This window comes from Toxorhynchites rutilus, chromosome 3, assembly GCF_029784135.1.
Source record: "Toxorhynchites rutilus septentrionalis strain SRP chromosome 3, ASM2978413v1, whole genome shotgun sequence".
NCBI classification, from domain to species: domain Eukaryota; kingdom Metazoa; phylum Arthropoda; class Insecta; order Diptera; family Culicidae; genus Toxorhynchites; species Toxorhynchites rutilus.
In genome coordinates, this window is record NC_073746.1 from 108,884,628 (window position 1) to 108,910,437 (window position 25,810).

The following is a 25,810-nucleotide window of genomic DNA, read 5'->3' on the forward strand; positions in this document are numbered from 1 at the left end:
CTACTGCTGCTCTCATTTTGCGTCGAGACGGGCAACGGCAAGCACAGGCCAAACAAATTGCAATCGCTTTTAATGGCGGTCTTTTGAAACGTCTCTGTTTGATTCGTGACTAGTGTTCGCTCGTTCGACGCGCTTTGCTCGTCGGTGGAAAAAGTGAATTTTGCTTGCTTATTTGTGCTAGGTCCAGTGCTGTACATTGTTTACTGGAGGAAGAAGAACTGTTCGCTATAGTCGCGGAGGAAAATTTGTCAAAACGTAGCTTTTCAGGACCTAGTGAGAAGATTCGGAGCTGTGGTTGAAGTGAAACATAATTTGTTGCTTGCAAATTCAAGCTTGAGGAAGTTTTTTCCTTCCGTGATTCAATTGGATACCGGCAGTGTCTGCTAAGATTCAGCATGACGGATATTAGGGTGAGTCCAGCATTGACTATTTCGTGTGGTAAAATATATCCGCTTTTTTTTTCGATCCATCTTACCCGTGTGGTATTGCGAAGCGGGTGAAGCGCAACGAGCCGGTGGTTGCCGGTGGCGGGAGAAAAATTGCAACTTGCCTACCTGCCGCCGTTCATTTCCAGCTGCGTTTGCCCTTGAGAAGCCTACCTGGTTATCGTTCTGGGAATAATTGGTGGCGTGGGATGGGATTGATATGAGTGGAAAAATGATATGAATGATAATGTTTCCCATTTTCAGAGATTTATTTCAATTAGGTAGAGCTAGATAAAATAGATATTATTAATAAATAATGCCCCATACCTTGTAAGGATGCGGATAGCAAGACAGTTTATGCCCGAGCGAGATCGAGCGTTTGATGTTTATGTGTGTGCAACGGAATGATTCTTTGTACCGCCATTTTTGTTGTGCCATCTGTCTGCTTCGATGCGTTCAGCCGGCAGAGCAAAGTTCGTTAAGCCCTGGACTATGCTGGATTTGTTGATGCAAATCTGTTTGCATGAAAAATCTCGTGGCAAAATGTTATGTTTTCCATTCCAAGTATTTCATTAAAAACGAAATTGATTGAGCGATCTTCAATGTATAAAAATTTTGCATTTCAGTGAAAAAAATGTATATCAGCAGGAATATCTTTTTGAATTTATTCGCTGACTGAACTGTTTTGAATTTTTAAATTGCTTTGTTTGTAAATTCGAACAGTACAGTGTTACCAGCTTATGGTTTTGTTAACCATATTTTGCTCGGTCGAAATTGAAAGATGTTTTTTTTTGTGAATTATAGTGACTTTCAACACTTTTAGGTGGTTCGTCACTTTTACCTCCCATTTCGGAAGAATGTCGGGAGTGAGAATTGTACTCGTGACCGTCAACGTGAGAGGTACGGATGTTACCGCTACACCTGATCGCCTCCAAGATAATGGGTCTGATCACGAACGTCACTTCACGGTGAAAACGAAATGATTTGTATGCAAGGTTATATGCACCAAGGCGCCTAGAAATATATCCTAAGTTGGGCCAACTTGCTAAAACCACTCTTCAACAATCTTGGAAGTCTACTGTGTTTTGTTTGTTTGTAAACGCTTGTGCAAAAGCTCGCTCGTGACCAGTCTGTCTCTTTCACGCTTCAAGCAAACAATTCCCCTCCTGCTTTCTTCCGTACAGTTTTCATATACCGCTTTCCTAACCAACTTAGTGACTAAACGGCCTCACCTTAGGATATACTTCTAGGCGCCTTGATATGCACTTTATTTCGTTTTCACCGTGAAGGGATGTTTGTTATCAGGCCCAATGTTGATTTTTTTAGTGCTTCCAAACGAAAGGTTTTGGGTTAATCAAACTCATAATTCGAACTTTCGTTTCCAATTGAGTGTTTCCTCAATATTTTACTATTAGACCTTGTTTACAGATAATTCTGCATCATTATTGGATATGAATATTTTTTTAATTGAACAAAAGATTTTATTATCTCGAGGAAAACAAATCAATTATTTTTTACGTGAACTTCAGACTTTATTTAGCACAGCTGGAATGTTCCGATGCATGTCAAATATGCGTATTTTTTGTTTCGTTCTGTATTCTGTATGTAACGTAACGTAACCAAAAAAAAGCCTATAGCTGTCCAGCAAACAGTAAATCGTATAACTTGGCCTATTCCAAGTCGTATATAAAGTAGGATCGAATCACAATCGTATATGATGTAGACAACTGCATACAGCGTGTATATTTAAAATCGTATAAAATGCGAACAATCTAAAATAAATTTTTAATCTCAAAATCCATTTTTATTGATGGATTTAAAGTCTAACAAGGAAACCTTTCGGCAAATGTTTTTCTGTGAAGAAAAACTAGTAAAAAAAAATGATTATTGGAAATATGCTCTGATCTTCGACCTAACGCCTTCCGTTAGGTTTTGTACAGTAGATTGATCGGCTTTCTTTGACGCAGCATTCCAGTTTTTCTTGCCATGGCATTATTAATCTTACCATCTTTTCTAAATATTCGCTTGACAATAGTCCAGTTTCTCTCGAACGGACGAAGCTAGGGGCATTTTGGCGGATTGATGTCTTTCTCAACAAAATCAACATCATTATCCTTAAACCCAAGTGTCCCCACGACCAAATTGAACCCCTATTAAACTGACAGGAGCCAACATATCGTGTTCTCCATTGACATTTACTGCTTGTATTCCGCTGAATTGAGTTCCCTACTGAGGGTTCTGCTTGAGATTTTCCTAACGTTATCAGCATTATACATAGCAACCAGGTGCTTAAACCACTTTAGAGTGGTTTTGGCATAGTAGGCCAATGCCAAATCCGGCCAGAATAGTGGTGGGGTACTATGATTCTTGTATGGTGGAAGCAACCTTTTCTGCAAGTACTCAAATCGGTACATATCGCCTTCAATTGTTTTTTTTTTGTGTATGAATTTGTCGACTTCAATCCACATGAGTAGATTGTCTGCCACACGAGCACTTTCTGTTCAAGTTTTTTCACCTGAATTGACTTGTCATGGTCACTTACATCTTCGCCAATGATTGTGGTCCAGGAAGTGTTCTCGAGTCCTCTCTAATGTACGTCTCAACATCCGTCGGAAAGCAACCTTTGGATTTCTGCAAAATTCGATATTCAAGCTTCCGGGCTTTCGCTCGTGATTTTTGTACAGCACTTTGTTTTGGAATTTTTGCTTGTTGCATGCCTCTAGGTTGTTCCGCAGTGGGAAATCGCTGGCCATCAGACAAAACATGAAATTGGCGTTAGCTGTTTCGTAATATTTTTCCTTTCTTGCTATACAGCGCGGACTCGATTATTCCCCTTATCCTACGCGGCAAGTGACGTGAGATAGCAAAGTTTCTCGCTTCATTGTGGAAGCTACATTACTTTTCAACATATTTTTGATACTCGAATTGATAACATATGAGGACACGACTTCAAATCTCACTTAGTGACAAACTATAGTCACACCATTCGCCTATGCGAATGCAGTGACTTCAGCCATCTGACCTCACTCGCCGCGCGGAATAAAGGGGTACAGGTCGGACTCGATTATATATAATTGCAATTTCACTTTCAACGTTAATTTTCGAATCCAATACATAATCGAATCACAAAAAAGCTATTTTTCTATTAATGTTTGACATTCATACATTAATGAAAAAAAATGTTTTCTTGAGATTCGATTATGTATAGGATTTGAAAATAATTGTTGAAAAAAATTGGTCGACTATATATAATCGAGTCCGACCTGTATCTATGGTCTCCGATTTCTTTTCACTGTATATAATCGAGTCAAGAAAAATTATTTTTTTCTTCGTTTTTTATGCATATATTTTTCGTTTATCGAAAATGAAAGAAAAATTTATTTTTTCGATTCATCCCCTCAAAGTCAGGAAATACCTTTCTCACATAAAAAAAAAATTTCTTTCCAGAATCCCTCAGAAGGTGATAGTTGATCATATTTGATGAAAAAAGTTCTTCTACGCATATGTTCGAATTTCAACAATGGCAGAGTTATAGAACTTTTGTTTTGTTTCGGATTATGTTGCCTCATACTGGCTCTACACTAAAAAGTACTCCGCGTAAGTCAATTCTGTTGCTTCCATTTGAAAGATGAAAAAATTCAGTACAGGATATAGTAGTGGAAAATCCAAATTAGTGGACTTAAATAACTTTTTGGAAGTAAAAATTCCAAAGTTAGTAATTTTTAATGTGTAATAATTAATTTTATGCCAAAAATCCATATTGTACTTGAGTGTTTTTATCAATAAAATTAAAGCTCTCAAGCCCAACGCCCATCTTTCTTAATTTCGCTGCAATATCGATATGAACAATTCCTGGTGAAAATTCCAGCAAAATTTTAAAAAATCGCGATTTTTACCCCACTGTACATATAATAGCCCGTGCACCCGTGGTTATCGTCTCGCATTGTGATGCCGGGTGCTCGGGTTCGATTCCCGTTCTGGCCGGGGCATTTTTCGTCAAAAAAATTTCCGTCGACTTGCACTGTGATCACACGTATTCTAGAGCTTGCCTCTCGGAATACATTCAAGGCGTGTTATTTGGCTTAAGAAATCTTAACTAAGTATTAATAAAAGACGCAAACGTTGAGACGGCAAAAGTTCCATAGGGAACATGTATCATTTTTGTTGGCTGGAATCGGTCAACTGGTTCCGGAATATGGCCGGAACATGTTCCGGTGATATGATGGGCATGATCAAAGTAGTACTTAGAACTGTAATATGCTCATTATGTGACACCTTTATTCACTCGGGATTTAAAGCCCTTTAGTGGTCATATCTAGTGTCAGAAGCGGACCTGTTACTGTTGCGTTCCGAATACTGACTATTTTATTATCAAATCTCTAACAACTTGGAATCCAAAAAGTAGTCAATTGGTGAACATTATAGGTGCCACCCCGCATTTGTTAATCCATGTATGCTGCACTGCAGCAAGCTATGAGAAGTACGATGTCTACCAAAATCGAATCTTCGTCTCCTTGTTTATCCAAGAAATGTTCGTCATCTCCTTCTTCCTCTATGCCGTCGCAACCCTTATCGTCCTTATTCAGTACCAGAGCGATAATTCTCGCATCTGAGTATTTATCAACGCAAGATTCTTCCTCGGGGTGTTACAACCGTGTCGATGTCCATCTGGGAATTGAACAATATACGCAAAAGGACGTCGTCTTCGTTCAGCAGTTCCAACTATCCAGCCTATATTTTTTCCAAAATCGTTGAATCACTGTTTTGGAGATATCCATCCACGCTTCATGCAGCCAAAAAGAAACGTTTTTAAGGTTGATTTTCTTAATTCGTTGCTCAAAGTCAGACTTTGAGAGGTCGTCCATAAACTACGTGATCTTTTTCAGTGCCCAGTGAGTTAGCGTGTGCTCAAAGATTATAAGTTATACAGAAAAGTATGTAAAAAATTCTGCGATGCCTAAAATAAAAAAAAAATGGATAATGTGCTTTATGGACGGTACCAAACAAAAAATGTATGCCAGATTCGTGTTCAGCATCCCAAAATTATGTAAATACCGTGTTTTTTCGGCATTTAACGACAATTTTTTTTTGCTTGACCGGCCTTTGTATGGAGTCGCTCCCCTGTGCGTCGTTCCAGCTTTTTTCCGCCAAATCACGTATGAGCACAACTGTATTTTTTGCACTTCAATGGACAGGGGCACTACAAAAGTTTATAGCTTATTTTCGAAACGTCCCTTGCTGCGAAAATTCGGGTTACATGCTGTAGGATATCATTCAACAGAAGATCATGTTAAATCGTAATTTAGGACATATTACATCATATTATGAATTTGTTGATGTTTATTTCAAGACAAGGTACAAGGCACGGTCCTTCGGTCATTAAGTCGGTTAGAGGAGCGGTATATGGAAACAGTACAAGAGAGAGCGTTTCCCCGCAAAACGCTTTGAAAGAGAGAGGTTGATCACAAGTGGTATTAAATGTGTTTGTAGCGGCCGCCGTGGTTTAGTGGTATTCTAGTACAGGTCGGACTCGATTATATACAGTTCGAAAAATATATATAGTTTTAATATTTCCAATATTACTTATTTCAAGAGAAAATGAAATGGGTCATCGTTAAAGTGAAAGTTAATTGACTATTACGAGTACAGTGGAGTAAAAATAGTGATTTTGGTAGATTTTAGTTGAAGATTCACCAGGAATTGTTTAGAATGATATTGCAGCGAAATTAAAAAAGATATAAGTTGGGTGTCAAAGAACAAATTATAGAGCGATGAGGTAGTATCGTGGCCAATTCGCAGGTTCTTTTTTAAAATAAATAATCACTACAAGAGCTCGTTTTAATAACGTCTTTATTCGAAGAAAATTTATACAGGAATGAATGAAATGCTTAACCTAGTGATCGATTCGAAGCGCTGTAGTTATGTACAGCAAGAGCGTGAAAGAGATAGGAGTAGTTATGCTGTGCGCTGTGTCTTCCAGGATATATTAGCCTGTGAATATGGGAATGAGATAGAAAGCAAATGTTGAGCGTTTCCCTTGAAGTCATTCACTTTGTGAGCCTGACGATTGACGATACACGTTCCAACATGTTGCTTTGTGCATTGATTTGCACAGCACAGCACAGCGATAAAAGAATATTCATGTTTATTATGTATTTTTGGATAAAATTCATTAAAAACCACAAACTTTGAAGTTTTTAACTTCTAAAATGTTACTTAAATCCGCTAATTTGGAACAAACTGTATCTTGTATAAAATTGTCTTATCATTCAAATGGAAGCAACAGAATTGTCCTACGTAATTTTTGAATTAGAGCCAGTTTAAGACAAACAGAGCCCGGAACAGAGAAAAAGTTCAATAACTCTGTTATTGTTGCAATTCGAACATATGCCTAGAAGGATTTTTATTAACAAATATGATCTTCTATCATATCCTGAAATAATTAGGAATTTTATATGAGAAAGGTCAGCACAATCAAGTCACAAGAGTAAGTTTGTCGTATTGATCAATCTGGTAGTATATCTCTAAGCGCCATTTGGCTTTGCAAAGCTTCCAAGTTGGTTTACAAATAGTATCCAATTATACAACACTATTGAGATCGCTCCTAGCTTTCTGGGTTATTATTTCGAATTAACAAAACTAAGTATTTGATTTGTTTGATTGGGATGACTTCCTTTTTCTTAGGATAACCGTGTCCTAAGAGAAATCGGCAATCAGAAATGACGTATTGCCGTTTGGATCTATTCCTCAGCATATGTACGAGTTTTAATTGCTTCAGCATTATATTTCAGATAGCAGGGCGAGATATCTGGTGTTTGATAATGCGAACAACCGGACCTCGAATCCCATCGGAGCTGTTTTCTTAAGTCACCATCACTTATTTCAAATAGTTATATTCCACTCCCCCTAAAAGCAAATTGCATTGTTTCTACTATTGCGTCAACTATTGTCTGTTTTTTGATGCCAAATGTCTTCAAATTGCATGAAACGTCAAGATTTATTGTCATCTCGAAAAAAAAATTCTCAAAAATCGACACCCTGGGATGAGGCAAAACAACATATGGTTTAGAGTGTTATTTCGATTTTTCATACGGAACATGATGTGAAATGTTGATTTGCGCGATAATATACGCTATGAAAGAAATTAGTTCATTCGGACTTTATTTACCAATGTCGCAGATGTCAAAATTTAAGTTTTTTGAAAACCGAAAAATTTCAAGACAGGTCCGAAATTAGATTGTGCGTGGCTTCCATCGTTGAGAGTCTCAACAAAACATTGCTGGAAAGCATGGGATAAGCCGTGATGCGGTACAGTTGGCCATTCGGAAACATCAGATGCTCGGCAGCGTGGCCGATCGACCGGGAAGAAGACCGAAACGTAGGATTGATGCAAGAACGGACACGTCAATCATCCGGGAAGTAAAGGAAAAGCCACGAACGACTATTCGGACGATTGGATCTGGACCTTTCCAATCGCACCATTCGATGACTCTTGGTGGAACGTGGACTTCAGTTTTTAAGGGACCATGTCAACAAGCCGCTGGAGTTATGGAAACGCGTTGTTTGGTCGGACGAGTCCAAGTTCGAGCAGTTTAACAAGAAAAGGCGACTCTGAGTGCGGCGTAAGAGCATTGAGGGCCTCCAGGATCGGCATCTACAACCGACTATGAAGCACGGTGGTGCAAGCATCATGGTGTGGGGCTGTTTCTCCTGGACTGAGGTGGGAAACATAGCGAAGGTCATTTTGTGCGAGAACCTGGAAGAATCCCATGCAAGACAATAACCCGAAGCATACTGCGAAGAAAACAACAGCATTGTTTCTATCGGCCCGGATCAAACTAATGGTGTGGCCACCCAAAGCCCTGTCTTGAACCCTATTGAGAATTTATGGGCGTTGGTGGACAAAACTGAAGTTACGAACAAGCAAAACTGTTTTGCTGCGTTGTAGAAGTCTTGGGACTTCTTTTGGTACTCCAGTTGGTTACCGAGACCTAACGGAGTCATATTGACTATAAATTATTTGTTTTTATTATTTTTGTTTAAATAAACAATTAAGTGTATCTTTTTTGTCATATCCTAGTGCCCATTTAGGAACAAAAGTAATTATTTGTTTTTTTTTAATCAACGACACTGATATGGCAAAGTGGTCTACTTATGAACTACTTCTATACAGTATATGCAATATTGACTGCAATAAAGAAAAGTTTGAAAAAAATTTTAATATTGGAGCACTTTAATTTTAGGGGGGGGGGGGGTGAATTTTTTGTGCCCATTACTTTAACTATTGCAAAAAAAATTCTTTCGTTTCTAAGCTATATTTGGACTAGATGTCATCGAAAATGTATTTAGTCATGTGGTTTCGCGTTGTCATGATGGATGATAACACTTTTTGTGTTGATCAGTTCTGGCAGTTTTTCCTTGATCACTTCGTGTGATCTATCCAGTTACCAGGTTTTTGAACGATGTTCCTGTATTTATCAATTTTTCAAACCCCGTCGATTTTGTTGCGTTTTAGCAGTGCTTCGTTGATGAAAATTCAGTCCCTTCGCGATCTTTCATGTGACACTCAAACATCGAGTGCTTGAGAGTGCGTAGCCGACTTTTTTCAAATGATCCCAAACTGTCGCATAAATGATTCTTGTTGCATTGACTATTCCCTGACAGCTTGTATGCCGGTCTTGCCCGATCAGTTGCGCAAATTTCCATCAACCTTTCAGTGACTGGTCGACCAGAGCAAGGTCGATTTTGACTTCAAAATTATTACATTTGCCTTTTCATAACCCTAAACTATTCATGATGCTTATGACTGATATATTATTTATCTTCTTGCATCCACAGGCAGCCTTCGCTGCTCAACAAAATGGCGCCGGCGCAGGCGCGGGCGCCGCAGCCAGTCCGAAGATCGGCGGCAAGTCTATCGAGAAGATCTACCAGAAGAAGTCCCAGCTGGAGCACATTCTGCTGCGTCCCGACACGTACATCGGATCGGTTGAGCAGCTGAAGGAAACCATGTGGGTTTATGACACCGAGGCGAACAAGATGATCCAAAAGGAGATCACCTTTGTGCCGGGTCTGTACAAGATCTTCGACGAAATCCTGGTCAACGCAGCCGATAACAAGCAACGTGATCCGAAGATGAATGCCATCAAGATTGAGATCAATCAGGAAACGAATACGGTGTCAATTTGGAACAACGGCCAAGGTATCCCCGTGGTCATGCACAAGGAGGAAAAAATGTTCGTTCCGACGATGATCTTCGGACATCTGCTAACGTCGTCGAATTATAACGACGAAGAGGCGAAAGTCACCGGCGGTAGGAATGGTTACGGTGCAAAATTGTGTAATATTTTCAGTACCAAGTTCACTGTGGAGACGGCTTCAAAGCAGTATAAGAAATGCTTCAAGCAAACTTGGGGTGAAAATATGGGCAAAGCTTCGGAGCCTAAGATCAAAGAAGGCTACACTGGTGAAGACTACACCAAGGTTTCTTTCTCGCCGGATCTGAAGAAGTTTAAGATGGAAAAGCTGGATGATGACATTGTGGGACTGATGTCACGACGTGCATTCGATGTGGCCGCTTCAACACGAGGTGTTAGTGTCTATCTAAATGGAAAAAAATTGCCGATCAAAAACTTTAAGGACTACATCGATTTGTACATCAAAGATCAGCAGGATGAGGTAGGAGGTCCCGTGAAGATTTGCTACGAGAATGCGAACGAACGGTGGGAGGTCGCTGTTACCCTTTCGGACCGCGGCTTCCAGCAGGTTTCGTTTGTGAACTCTATTGCCACCACCAAAGGAGGTCGCCACGTTGACTATATTGTTGACATGATCGTGAAGCAGCTGATCGAGGTGTTGAAGAAGAAAAACAAAGGTGGCGTTAATATCAAACCGTTCCAGGTGAAAAATCACATGTGGGTTTTCATCAACTGTTTGATTGTGAACCCAACGTTTGACTCGCAAACCAAGGAAAACATGACACTGCAATCGAAGAGTTTCGGATCGAAATGTACTTTGTCAGAGAAATTCATTACGACCGTGTCCAAGAGTGGAATCGTCGAATCGGTTCTCCAGTGGGCTAAGTTTAAGGCCCAAACCGAACTGAGCAAAACCTCCGGATCGAAGAAGTCCAAAATCAAGGGTGTTCCCAAACTGGAAGATGCCAATGATGCTGGAACCAAGAACTCACTGAACTGTACGTTGATTCTGACGGAGGGAGATTCAGCTAAAACTTTGGCTGTTTCCGGATTGGGAGTTGTGGGTCGCGACACTTACGGAGTGTTCCCACTGCGTGGTAAGCTTCTTAACGTGCGCGAGGCTACACATAAGCAGATTCTGGAGAACGCTGAAATCAATAATCTGAACAAGATTATCGGTTTGCAGTACAAAAAGAAGTATCTAACGATAGAGGATCTGAAAACGCTCCGTTATGGAAAGGTTATGATCATGACTGATCAGGATCAGGATGGTTCTCATATCAAAGGTCTACTGATCAATTTTATTCACACAAATTGGCCGGAATTGCTTCGTTTACCGTTCTTGGAAGAATTCATTACACCAATTGTGAAGGCGACGAAGAAGAACCAAGACGAGCTCTCCTTCTTTTCTTTGCCTGAGTTTGAAGAGTGGAAAAATGATACACCGAACTCCCATACCTACAATATCAAATACTATAAGGGTTTGGGTACTTCGACCTCAAAGGAGGCCAAAGAATACTTCCAAAACATGGAACGTCATCGTATCCTGTTCAAGTACGATAACAGTACTGATGATGATGCGATTACCATGGCTTTCGCGAAGAAGTGTGTCGATCAGCGAAAGGAATGGCTTACTGCTCACATGGAGGAGAATCGTCACCGGAAACAAGTTGGCCTACCAGAGCGTTACTTGTACACTAAAACTACCAAAGCTATTAGCTACAAGGAATTCATCAATCTTGAATTGGTACTGTTCTCCAATTCCGATAACGTTCGTTCCATCCCGTGCATGTTGGATGGTCTTAAACCCGGCCAACGGAAGGTTATGTTCACCTGTTTCAAGAGAAACGACAAACGTGAGGTAAAAGTTGCCCAGCTGGCTGGCTCCGTTGCCGAGCAGTCCGCCTACCATCACGGTGAACAGTCGCTTTGTTCCACTATCATCAATCTGGCCCAGAACTATGTCGGCAGCAATAACATCAATCTGCTGTACCCCGGAGGCCAGTTCGGTACCCGCCTTTCTGGTGGTAAGGATAGTGCTAGTCCACGTTATATCTTCACCATGTTGTCGCCACTGACACGGCTAATCTTCCACCCGATGGATGATCCACTGCTGGAGTATCAGTTTGAGGATAACCAGAGGATTGAGCCGGTGTGGTATCTGCCCATCATTCCGATGGTGTTGGTAAACGGAAGTGAAGGTAAGTCCCGGCAAACATTTTCATGTGGATCCAGAATTACAATTTTCATTATTGCATGACCCAATTTAATAACTTGAAATCTAGATGTTGGATTTGAATATGCTATTTGACAAAGTTGTTGCAAAGTTGAACTTACTAAAAAAAATATTATAATACACTGTTATAAAACTCGCGCAAAATTGTATATCGGTGCCACGTCGGACTGCTGAAATTCTGAAAAGCTATTTTAGGGAAGTATCATGTATGTCAATTTTTTCTACCACTTTTTTCAATTTTTACAAAAAAAAATGACTCAAAAACCATAATATCTACGAAATTTCAGTGAAAGAATGAAATGTAGGAAATCGTTTTAATTTTCCTAAAAAAGTACCAAGTATTCCGAAAAAAAAGTCCCAGAGTGCCGATTTTTGCCAAACAAAAATTCGAGATGACACTAGATCTCTAGGTTGCATGTCATTTTAAGACATTTGGCATAAAATTTTTTTTCGAAAACTCCGATTTCGTTTACTCTCCTCCTGGGTGATTTTTCGATTTCCAAAAAACTCAAACTTTGACCGCTTTGCACCACTCGCCCTTAACCCTTTAACGGGTACCGGCATCTGTATTGCCACCAACGATTTTATTTCTTTCTCTTCTTTAACTTTATTATTATTATTAAATCGTTTATTTTTACAGGCTCAGTTACATAAGTTTAAAGGAGCCAAACTCCTGACTGTGTTGTTACAAGTATATATAAACATTTTTCCTTAATTCTAATGTTAATGGTGTAGAAAACCGATTACTCGCGGTCTACTCGAGTTTAGAAGGGTGACATATTTTCTTCAGGAAAAGGAAAGGATAAAAGAATATGTTGACAATGTTCACTCTCACATTCACACTCACATTCATTACACTCAATTCTTAAGCCTATCTTATATATAATATGTATTTACATTTCTCCTTATTCTATTGTTAATAAGAAGGGATTTGATTTCTCGCGAAGGAAAAGGAAAAGGAGAATATAAGGATAAAAGGACAATCAGACACGAAGATCGATAACTTTTAGGAAGACATATATTTGGGACATGTAATCAAGGTCTAAACCAGCCAACACATCTCTCACTGGCACATTGGGCTGCCTTCCTCTAGCCCGAAGAGAGTTTTCTAAATTCGATCGACCAAACAACGTGTTCGATGTCGTGGTAACCTTGGCCACAGGCACAGATATTGCTGTCGGCAAGATCAAAACGAAAGAGTAGCGCGTTTAACGAACAGTGATTGGACATGAGTCGGGAGAAGGTGCGAATAAAGTCCCGACTCAAGTCCAGACTTTTGAACCATGGTTTAAGGCTAACCTTAGGGATAATTGAGTGGAGCCACCGGCCCAATTCATCTTCGTTCCATTTGCGTTGCCAGTTAACGATGGTATTTTTACGAACTAAAGAATAAAATTCATTGAAGGCGATTTGACGCTGATAAATTTCGCCTTCAATTGTACCTACCTTTGCTAATGAGTCAGCCCTCTCATTACCCGGAATTGAGCAATGTGAAGGGACCCAGACAAAGGTAATGACATAACAGCGTCTGGTTAAAGCACTCAAAATTTCTCTTATTCTCTCAAGGAAGTACGGCGAGTGCTTTTCCGGCCTCACTGAACGGATAGCTTCGACAGAGCTAAGACTATCCGTTACAATGTAATAGTGTTCAACAGGTCGTGAGGCGACGCTGTCCAGCGCCCAGTGTATTGCTGCCAATTCAGCAATATATACTGAGCAAGGATACTGAAGACTGTGTGAGGTGCTAAAAAATACGTTGAACACTCCAAATCCTATGGACTCATTCATAGAGGACCCATTCTTTAACTTTAACTTTAACAATAAATTATCTCTTCTTATGTGGTAATTTTGTGCAGCAAGAGCAAATTTCCCGTAAAGTTATTGAAAAACAGTCATTTTGTTGAAGTTTTCAATACATATGAACTGTTTAGGACCTGTTGAGTCTGATCATGAATTTTATTAGCTGTTTTTGTTGAAACTATCATCAAAATTTTAAATAGAAAAACAACATTTTTACCATCCGCTAGACGGGCAGGTGGCAACTGTATTGCCACCAATATTTTACGCTAGCCGGGCAGGTGGTATCTATATTGGCACCAATTTTTTCAATGGTTTTGATTGTTTTGCGTATTGAAAAAAACATATTTTGTGTATTTTAGCATCTAAACATGTCGTTGTATTGGAGTTTGCGTTTATTACATGCCTAGTTCTCACGGCCCGTTGAAGGGTTAAGGGGTAGTACACTATTGAAACTTGAATAAATTCAAAAAAATATTTCTGACTTAAAATGTTCTCTGGGATGTCTACTTTACTGTTTTTATCTAGTTTTTATCCCAGGTATGTCCGATGCTCCGTTCTAAAGTTACAAGCCAATTAGCGGATCTAAGTATTTGCGTAAGAAGTGCGGATCCAAAATTTATACGCGTTTTTCACGAAACTAAGTTTTGCAAACTGGTGGGAGTTCTACCTCCGAGAAGGTCCATCCGATTTTGATGAAATAGTCTTTCCCAGATTCTCCACTAAATTTTCTGTCATCGTACGTAGAATTTTCCTGATATTTTGAAAAATGAAATTGTGGTGAATGTTTTTGTCTCGATTTTTGAGGCAAGAACGCAATTCTTTTACAAAAAATATCGCCATTTCGTCAAAAATCAATATTTTGAAAAAATCCTACGTACGATTACAGTACGATTACGTACGAAAATCCTACGTACGATTACAGGAAATATATCCAAGGTTACGTAAAAAAATCATCGGTTGAAATCGGTCCACTAGAGAAACTTGTAGTACTCCCACCAGTTCACAAGGTTTTGGCTGCAAGGGTTCAACAAACCGGTTGCGGCTATTCAAGGGACAGTCCAATTGACACTAATTTTTTTGTTTGTAAGGTAATATATACCTAATAAAACTGAGATATCAGAAGAATCATAGTAATTTATTTTCTCGTTGAAAAAATGGGGAAAATCTCATATTTTGTGATGGTCATTAGGGTGCCAACGAATGTATGGGAAAAAATCCACCCTAACATTTCAAAAAGTTACTTTATACAAAATGTTCACCACCTCGAAAAAACACTCTGTTAGCGACGATCACCGCGAAAATGGCACCACGGATGTGGAAGTGTAACCTGGGCCAAACCTTTCACTCCGTGCGCATAACTAGAGCCACTGACAGAATGACAGATTGATAAATTGAAAAACAGAAAGACAAAGAAATATAGTTAGACAGAAGAAAGCTTTTTGAGAAAACGTGGAACGTGAAATAGATAACAGAAAACGAATTAAAACCTCTCCTAAAAAACCATTTGTTATAAAGACAAACTTGGAAACATATATACATACTGGATAGACAAATGTAAGCTAACAAATTAAAATTTAAATGAATTTTGAAGTAAAATAAATATTTACAGCTTGAAGCTGACACAGAATTAATTTTGTGTTTGCTCTCGAGAATATCCTGGATATCAGCAAATTTGCTGATAAGCGTCAACACACTCTATGCCGAATTTCAGCTCAATCGAACTTAAGGGAGAGTGGCACAAAGCGGTCATAGTTTGAGTTTTTTGAAAATCGAATCAGCTCATTCAGACTTCATTTACTCGTGTCACAAACATTAAAATTTGAGTTTTTTGAAAACAAAAAAATCACCGGAAATCGGGGTTTTTGAAAAAAAATTGATGCCAAATGTCTAATAATTGCATTACATGTCGAGATTTAAAGTCATTTTGTCAAAAATCGATTTTTCAGGCAAAAAACGACCAAGCGCAAAAAAAAATTGAGATAGCTGTAATTTTAAGATATTTGGCATCAAATTTTTTTTTTCGAAAACCCCGATTTCCTTTACTTAACCCTTGGGTAATTTTTCGATTTTCAAAAAACTCAAATTTTAACCGTTTTGCGCCACTCTTCCTGAAGTCCTATTGAGCATATATTTTATATAGGGTGTTTTTTCGTGGTGGTGAACAATTTTTATGGGGTAACTTTTTTAAAATTCGAGATGACCATTTTCATTGGTACCCTAATGTTCATAGTGTACTACCCCCTTAATTTACAGTCTCTTCATGTTTCCGGAAATGTAATCCTACGTCAAAACTTATCCATGATTCTCTTAGATGACTTCAGTATGAGTATGAGCGAACTTTTAAAATTCACATTCACTATGCCTTAGTAAGAAAAAGGTAAACTGTGTTATTAGATCGAACATGAGAGAGCAGGACATCACACATATGAATGCTAAAATGACTCTAATGAATAAAAACTAAATAAAATTGGAGAAATGAGAAAAAAATATGATTGTTATCATGTTTATATTGGAATGTTATTTTGAAAAATCTGTAAATTCTGTATAAAACCCAAAAAATCAGTAATCTATAATTACAGATTCTCAGTTCCAAAAAGTCTGAAAAATCTGTATGAACACAGATTATTTTGTAGATATGGTATCCCTGTTGAGGATTGGCACTACCTTGGACAGCTTCCAAGCAGAATATTCAAGTTCTAGGCAACGATTAAAAGTATTAACTAGGAGAGTATTTGCTTTTAGACCGAGTTTCTTCAGCACAATGTTCAAATGGCCATCAAAGGAGTCTCTCGTGAGCAGCCAACAAAAACAGACGTAGTTTTAGTTGCTCTGTGTATTTTTAGACAGAGTTGTGATGAAGATAATAGCAAGTAGTAGTGACTAATGGCTATTAACGAGGGTTCCCGACGTTAATTTTATAAATGTGTAAAGTGTATGTATCTGGTGAAGAGCCATTATCCTCCGACATGTTTCGACGTGCTCCAGCTTCGTCTGTTGTGTTACTGGTGTGAAAAGTGGATTAACAGTAGAACCAGTGATTGAAATATCAGCGGAAAGAAAATGAGGTACCAGCTGATAGGAGACGTAATGCTGAAAAATGCAAGATAAGTGTTGCAAATTTTCTGTATTTTTCTCTTCCGTATTCAGAATTTTTCGAATGGCGTAATGGAGAGTAATTTTAACATCCAAATCTCTACACTCTCTCTTTATCTTTATTTTTGTTTAGATGGGAGAGCGAGAGAGGTTGAAGTGCTGAGAAATTTAAGTTTGTATCAGTGCGGCTTGTGTATATTGGTGTTGGGAGTGTGTGCAGGGTGTTGTGTGGTCAATGCAGTTGAGCGGGTTGAATCTCGGACAGACTTCGGGTGTTTATGGCATCGTCGCGCATGGGGACTGGGGACAATTTTTCTTCTCTTCTATCTCTGTTTATCTTGCGCTGGACTTAATTGTGGACTGTTTGAGGTGCCAATCGGGGCAAGCTTTTGGAGTCGTGCGATCAGTGGATGGGCCTTGTGAGTGTGGTTTAGTGCCATAAATTATCAAAATTTAATCACGAATGCAGGAATTAGATTTTTCCCAGTATCGGATGAATTCTCTTCTGTTAAAACTCAACTCCATATCTGGCATAATGAGTATAACACAAGAGTCGAGACGCGTGAACTTTGTCTGGTATATTGATCGAAAGCAGCATGAACGAATTTCGAAAAGCCTGCATTCAGGCACTTTCGTTACTGTCAATAATTTCAGGTGATTATCACGAAGGTTAAGTTGATCTTCATCACTTGCAGTGAATATTTATTGAAAACGTGTTACCCATTGCACATATAAATGGTGGTGTATGTCATTTCCGGGCAATCGTGGGTAGATTCATAAAACGTAGCCAGAGTTATTCTATACATTCCATTGCTGAAGTCGCCAAAAACAAGAATTTTGTGTGATGAATTGCCATCCTTCACCATTAATCGATTTCACTCTCAATTGGTGACGCTGAATTTTATGCTTTGATTTTCACTAACACGCAATGATCTTCATTTTCAACCTTATGAATACCATGACGAAAAAGAAGATGCAAATGAAAAATGAACTTCATGGCAAGCTGATGTTGATTTTCATTTCACTGGGGTTCATTGATAGTGTTGTTCCATATTTATCGACTCTCGCTTGAGCAGTAGGTTATCAATACAAGGAAGGCAGAAATTCGCCGAATTTGAATGTCGTGAACGTGAATATTTTCAGCACTGGTGTGGTTCATTGGGTGCATTCTCCTCGAATTCTCTCGTTCTTTCGAAATGTTGTGTTATGGTTTTTTTGTATCTCACTTCGTTTGATCTTCATGTGTTTTTGGGAGCCGATAATTTGATACTTTATTTTCGCCGCTCTGAGGGGAGCATGGGTCTTAGCGGTTCTGGAGGGACCACGCACTTGGAACATTTTTTTTATTTGAATTACAAAGTTTATACGGATTTCTCCCTGGTGACTTTATAGTGCGCTCATGGAGATTAATCGCCTTCGCGTATGGGTGCATATGGAAGTGAAAATGTACAATAAATTACCAAATTTAAAGTCGGTTTAGATTGTTTTGACAGATTTCTCCCGGTTGTCTTTCTACTTCTGTCGAAGAATATCGAAGAATAAAGAAGAATAAACGCACGGTATATTTAAAAAAAAAACAGTTCTCTCTGTTGCTTATTTGAGAACGAGAGAAGTTGAGGGAAGTGTGTTCGGAGGACTGTGCTCGCATTCGCAGGGTCCGTCTGACGGTCTGGTGGTTCTGGGGGTTTGCTTTGGTCGGCGCTTCGCACAGTCTACGGCTGGGCTCTGTGTGGGGGGTAGGTGGAGATGGAGGATCGAGATGTTGTCTTTGGTGGGGGAGCGATGGTGACAAAACCTTTGAATTCCAAAAATTTCAAAAATATAAAAAATCGAAAAATTTAAATATATTCAAAAATCTAAAATTGGAAATTCTAAAATGTTATAGTTTAATCCATACATCGCAATTCATTAAGCGCCCGTCGACGCGACGGATGAAGAATATGCTCCAGTTCGAGTGATTCGAGAGAAGTTCTCTCTGTTACCTTTTCAGGTTTCCCGCTATCACAGTTCAATAAGAAATACGTGCGATGAATAACAATATATACATATATATTTTCGGTCTTATTGGATTTAGAGGTCTCTCGGTCTCTAGGTTACCTTCTCAGGTTTCACACAGCTAGTTCTCTGACATCGCAATTGAATTTCGATAAACAATTTTGTTTCGTTGTGTGGTCGATAGTTCGTGTTGACTAAATCATATTACCCAAAGCAGTGAATCCTGATTTTTCTTAACCATTCCCGCTAACAACTATCCCTTCCATGATAAACGCTAGGCGACCCTTCTGGCCTTCGGGCGGCGAATATCATACTAACATTCCTTTCCTTCCTCTGGTGACTGTAAGGACGTGGCCGGCGTCGTTATTGACCATTTAAAGCTCGAATCACCGAAAATTGCACAACGAGAATGATTTGCTAGTCCCAAGCGTCATTCTGTGTGTTCTTTGTGCAATTTGGCTGGTTCAGGTCAATCACGGAGAGCAACTACGAATTGTACAATCTACCCAAGCTCAAACTCAAGCTCACGATGTTAAAATGGCCATCGAAATCAGGAGCCTTCTTGTTGCGGGTGCTTTTAATAATTTATTCGATTCCATTTGCGGTAATTTTCACTCCCTCGGCAAGTTGTGAGATGAACTGCTCGATCGGCGCTTCCATCGGACTATCAATAGTATGTCCTAAATCATGTGCAGCCTCAAACTGAATTGAAATTGAGTTCGTTTTTTCAGTGGATTTTAGACACACGTTATTATTCAGCGCTAGTATAGGGACTGGTTTCGGCTTACTTTTCAAAACTGGTCAATCGCCAGAAGGGCCTAGAGTAGTTAGGTAAATTCTGATAGTTGCGTTTACGGTACTGTTGGTGTTGGTTTGTGCCTTGATCTAATTCCAAGACCACCAGAAGGTGGTCAGAGGGAAGATCTGTTATCACACAGGGCTTGGATCATCCGACAGAAATGTTGGAGAGGAAAAAGTCAAGCGAGTATCCGAATGGAGAACCACGTAGTGTCACTGTTTCATTCTTGTTGTTCCTGATGTTTCTCCAAGTTGAGTGACGAGCATTGATATCACCAGCTATTACAAATTTACCACTACGTCAGGTCAGCTCCTGAATGGCTTTCTCAAATCTTGTTGAGCTTCCATCAGCATTCTTGCATTGGATCGGGCAGTAAAAGGACCATTTGGAGTCATGAGTTCAATACCGACAGCTTAAATAGTAGTTAGAGTTAGACCAAAATCGAATAACATCCTGAACATAAGCCCTTCACAAATGGCTATGGCTACTCCACCTTTGGCAACCCCAATTTGATTTAGTATGAAAACGGGATAATAAGACAGACTGAAGTTCACGTTTTCTGCTTCAGGTGACCACTGGTTTGGAAAATAAGAAGGTTAATGATTTGATCTAAACTCGGAAGGAATGCCAGATGGAGGTGATTTTCGTGTCCGTCGCTAACAAGGTAGTGGCAGCGGAGCACGATTTGGTACTGCTCTCGGCTATGAAGGTGATAGTTCGGGAAATCCGTTCAAATCAATAAGTTCTTCGAGAATGGGCATAGCAACAACATTCCCAGAAGCCGTGCCATGTAAACTTACACTCGAATTAAATGGAATTGAGGAATGCTGAATTAGAAAGCATGTACGATTCAAATCGACCTCTTTTATGCGTTACATTATTCACTTGTTTCACTATTTCCACTATATATTTGTCGGACAAAAACATGAAGAAGGTGAAGATATTTTCTCTTAATTTGTGTATTCGAAATCAGAATCCATTCATCATTCATCATCATCATCATCCATCCAAATCTTTCACTGCTTTCACTCAAAATTTTGAAATATTGAAAGGCTAGACGTAGTCCCACTTCAAAAAGTTTTTTTTATCGCTCGACCAACTTTTGATTAATTTATAGCAAATGCATTGATTTTTCAATGAACTTTCTGAAAAAACCCGTAAACTGTGCCTCAAATGTCTACTAGATGTGAAAACAAAAAAAAAAATATTTCTAGTAAGAACAACTAACATAGTAACATTCAAGTCGCAGTTTACTATTTTTCACAGAAAATCTTGGAGACAAAAAATGGGAAAATATAGCAAAAATATCAAATTCAATTTTTAAACAAGTTTCTCAACAGCGTAGTCAGAGGCGACGCATGACTAAGTGAGCCACCTGTTCAATCAACAATTATGTGCGTGTTTTCTATCGATTCCATCGGCTTCGATCAGCAGAAAACTTTGAAACTCAAATGGCATTTTATGCAAGCCGGCGCATTAGTAGTGGTGATCGCTTCGTACATAGCTGACTGCGTTTGTCCTGTCACACTTGAAGATGCAGAAAAAAATGACAGCGGGTTGAGATGAATGGTTTCAACCCGATAGTCATTACTTCTTATTTCATAATGTTGTGTTGTGTTGCGTGCGGGTTGTGTGGTGTAGTCATGTGTAGTCATCAGATTACGAGCCTAATCACGAACGTCACTTCACGGTGAAAATGAAATGAATCGTATGCAATTTGTATGCCTTTGTTTTCTTTTTCACTGTGAAGTGACGTTTGTGATCAGGCCCTACATTCTTCACGGCGGAGAAGTTTCACCCAAACAGAAAAAATAAGGATACTCGGGATAATATGGAAATTGTAAGGAAATTGCCTTCGATAATTTCTCATCCATGCTATGTAATGAAAAAATAAGTTTTTGGTTGAGATTGTCTACCTGTCCTATGAACAGTTTGAACAGGCGGACGAGACGCCACTGAGCGTGTTTAAAACGTTGTTTTTCCTCGAAAATCCATTGACTTTCCATCAACTTTGTCGAACACCATATTTCAGACAGCTGATTTACGAGTTACAATTTTTTTTAAAAAGAATCAAATAAAGGCCTTATAAAAAAGTTATTCGTTAATAAATTGATCATATTATAATGAAAATTTAAATTTTGGGTAACTGCCACCTTATATTATGTACAGGGTCTGACTCACTGATCAATGAATGTATGGCTTCTTCTATTAGGTATCGGTACCGGATGGTCCACCAAAATCCCGAACCACAATCCACGGGACATTATCGCCAATCTGCGCCGGATGCTCAACGGTGAGGAGCCCAAAATATTGCATCCTTGGTACAAAAATTTCCGTGGTTCAATCGAATCGGTTGGCCACCAGAAATACCTAACAGTCGGTAACGTGTCGATTCTTGACAATCAGAAAATCGAGATCTCTGAACTGCCAGTCGCTACCTGGACGCAGACGTACAAGGAGAACACGCTGGAACCCCTGCTGCACGGGTCGGACAAACAGAAGGCAGTGATTTCCGATTACAAGGAGTACAACACGGATACCACCGTGCGGTTTGTGGTTTCGTTTCTGCCGGGCGAGTTCGATCGAATCTACGCGGAGGAAGGTGGTTTCCATCGGGTGTTCAAACTGACCAGCTCGCTTTCCACCACTACCATGCACGCGTTCGACGATAAGAACTATCTGAAACGTTACGAACACGCGAATGATATTTTCCACGAGTACTACAAACTGCGGCTGGAGTATTACGGCAAGCGTAAGGCCTACCTCGAAGGTATGTACCAAGCGGAGGCAGATAAGCTAACCGATCAGGCGCGGTTCATCGTTGAGAAGTGTGACCGAACATTGGTGGTCGAAAACAAGAAGCGAAAGGTTATGATCGATGAACTCATTAAACGAGGATATCGGGCTGATCCCGTTAAGGAGTGGAAGCGCAAGGTTTCTCTGGAGGAGGAAGAACCGGACGAGGTTGACGAGGAGGAGGCGGAGGGTGAAGACGTTAAGCCTGGCAAGTCGAAGAAACCTGTTGATCCGGAGAAGGCTTTCCAAAAATTGACCGACGTAAAGAAGTTCGATTATCTGCTCGGTATGTCCATGTGGATGTTGACAGAGGAACGTAAGAACGAACTCCTCAAGCAACGCGATAACAAGCTAGCCGAGTTGGCAGCCATCAAAGCGAAGACCCAAGAGATGCTTTGGACGGATGATCTCGATGCTCTTGCTAGCAAATTGGATGAGGTTGAAGAGAAGGAACGCCTAGAAGCGATAAATACCGAGAAGAAGCTTAAAGGTGGTGTGAAGGGTGCAGGGCGTGGCTTGAAGACCACCGCCAAGAAAGCGGCAATCGACGAAACGAAACCAAGCGACATGGGTGAAGAGGTCAAATTCAAGATAACCGAAGATCTGCTCAAGAAGTACGAGAAGATTACAGCGGTCAAAAAAGAGAAGAAAGAACCTGGCGAAGGTGGCGATGACGAGTTCGATGCACTGGTCGATGGTAAAAAACCGAGGGTCAAAAAAGAACCGAAAGAACCAAAGGAGCCGAAGGTGAAGAAGGAGAAAAAAGAAAAGGACGGTCTGAAGCAAACCAAGTTGAACCTTGGGAAAGGTGGTGGAGGTCGCGGACGGGTAAGTCAAGCGGTCGTTTGATTAGCTTTTGAACTCACCCAGCATTTCGTTTCGTTCTACAGAAGAAGAAGGTAACCACTTCAGATGAGGAGGATAACTTCAATTCCAATGCCAGCGGTGACGATTTCGATGTTCCCATCAGTGTCCCAACTCGAGAAAAAACCGAAAGGCGAGCCGCGTCAAAGGTAAACCGTAACCATTATAAATCAAAACTTTTGCTCACTGACGGTGATGCGTTTCTCCCCTCTAGAAAATAAACTATTCGTTCAAGGACGACGAGGAGGACAACTTTGACAAATCGGACGATGAGCTATTTGACAACAATCCGGAATCACGAGTCGCGGAATCGTCACAAGAGGTTATCGCAGACGGCAGTGACATAGAAGAGGTAACCGGCGGAAATGGCAACGATGTCATCAGTCTCGAAAGTGAACAAGACTCGCCAGTGAAAGCAAAGAAACCTGCTGTGAAGCGGAAGCTAGGTCCGAAGAACGATGCTCCTGCTAAGGCTCCTGCCGCGAAGCGTAACCGCAAGAAAGTCAGCGCCGGAAGCAGTGAAGAAGATGAGAAGCCCAAGAAGGTAGATTGATTTTTTTTCTCAAATTGCGCTGATAGTTTACCATCTATTGTTTGTTTTTTTTTAAATCATTCAACAGAAGCCCAAGAAGAAAGCCGCGGTAAGTGAGTCCGAGTTAAGCGAACCAGATTACGACGATGATTCGGACTTCGAGTAAACACTGCTTTTAGCGCGGTGCGTTGTATCACCACTTCGGGACCTTCTCGTGGAAGGTTTCGTGTATTTCGGGCTATTTTATACCGGAATTCTCCGTGTAGCATTAAGACAGATATTTTAGTCGTAATCGTACGTATAATCCATGCGAGAAAGGAACCATTTAACACATTGAAACTAAACTCAAGCTAGAGTAGGAAACACTTTTTTTACGTTCTGACAATTTTCCACTTCAACATCCAGATATAGTAGGAACATAACTAGAGTGTAGTGTTTTTCCCCACGCGTAACTGTAAGATTATTTATACACCTTCAATTGTACAATTTTACTTTTTTTTGAATGAAAGCGACGGGGCTATAGTTTGAACGGGGTTGAAGGAAGATATTTCGTACAAACATTGGACGTTGTATGGAAACACGTATAGCAGTGGTGGACAAACACCTATTTTGTTTTAAACGAAATTATTACGCGGAAGAAAACATGAACTTCGAAAGCAGGAATGAGTGCGTAAAACTGGAAGCATAGGAAAACTGAAATATCATCCTCTCAATCGGTATGTTTGTTTAGGGCTATGTACGTTGACAGGTTTTACCTTTGCTGCGTTAATCTTTTAGCGAACATGTATCTTCATTACTATTTGTAATAAGAACTGTAGATATATTATCATAACTAGCATAGTGTATTCGAGTTATATCACAATCCCATAGAAATGTTGAAAACAAAATTTTTAACGCATGCAATACGGAATTTTAGTGAACTGTCGATCATCGTTGGCTCCGTGTAGACTACTTTCACCAATGTTTTCTGAGACCAACTTCACTCTAAATACAGTTTTGTTACTCGGCCTGATTCTGCGTGGCGTGTGAGGTCAGATGACAATTGTCACTAATGTCACGCAATTCCACCAGGCGTTTGCCGTGAGAAATCTCACTTGAATGAACTCTCACCTTATTCCCGCTCTCAAATATACGTGACGATTGTCACATGAACTGGGATTTCTAGATGACAATCGTCAACATGTCTTGAGGTGTCGACAGCGCGTAAAAACAAATGAAAAATGGAAGATGAATAATAAGTGTCGTTTTGGGTCGTATAGAATCGATAGTGATAGTATTGTATGTTTCAATAAATTCAATTTATCATCAATTTTCACAGTGCGAGTGACGAATTGCAAGTAGTTTGATTTTTTGTGAAAGCGGTAGTGAATCTGTTATCCCTCAATCGGACGAATAAGCACACCGGAATTGTTTCCATTTCATGAAATCTATTTATTTTCTCTAAAATATATCTATCACATGGATCTTGTGTTTCATCTATCTAGCCGCGAGTCATCATCACCGAACTGCATATCCATTTCAGAAGCCGTGGTATGCCCCCTAGCCGGAGCGAGAGAAACAATTTAGCACTGAGAGCGCAGAGAGCAGCAGCAACTACGATCAAAACAAATAATAATGTTAAACTTTACAGGATACAATCAACCGTTTCACTAAATCTCAATCAAATACTTGCAAATTCGGCAGAATGTCCTGATACACAACAAAATTTTATGCTAACAACAGGCCAAGTTAAATCAGATCTATAGATACGGTACTGACTGAAGCAAAACAAATATCTGACCTCTCTGAGCGAAACAAATAAAATTCTGGAATGCCAGATGTTTTGACGTAGGACTACGTCTAACCGGAAGATATAGGGGGTGAAATGTAAATCTAGGCACTGAACAAGTAGGAAAAAATGCAAGATTTGGAACGCTTATAACTCGAGCATTTCTCAATAGATCGCAAAGGTTTTTGCATCAATTGATAGGAATTATATCTACGCATCTATCATAACGACTAACATTTCATTTTTCTTGAGATAAATAATTGAATAATTGTGAAATATCAAGCATTGTCAAAATACACTATGTG

General features: G+C 39.7%; 1 protein-coding gene across 1 annotated transcript; it reads left to right on the top strand.

Annotated features, from left to right (window-relative positions):
* Nucleotides 1-24,569, top strand: LOC129776945 (DNA topoisomerase 2). Its single transcript, XM_055782907.1, has 6 exons — nt 1-410; nt 9,264-11,823; nt 21,758-23,169; nt 23,232-23,354; nt 23,420-23,749; nt 23,826-24,569. Exons 1-6 carry the CDS (start codon nt 396-398, stop codon nt 23,901-23,903), a joined length of 4,518 nt encoding a protein of 1,505 aa, XP_055638882.1. The 5' UTR covers nt 1-395; the 3' UTR covers nt 23,904-24,569.
* Nucleotides 24,570-25,810: the final 1,241 nt, after the last annotated feature.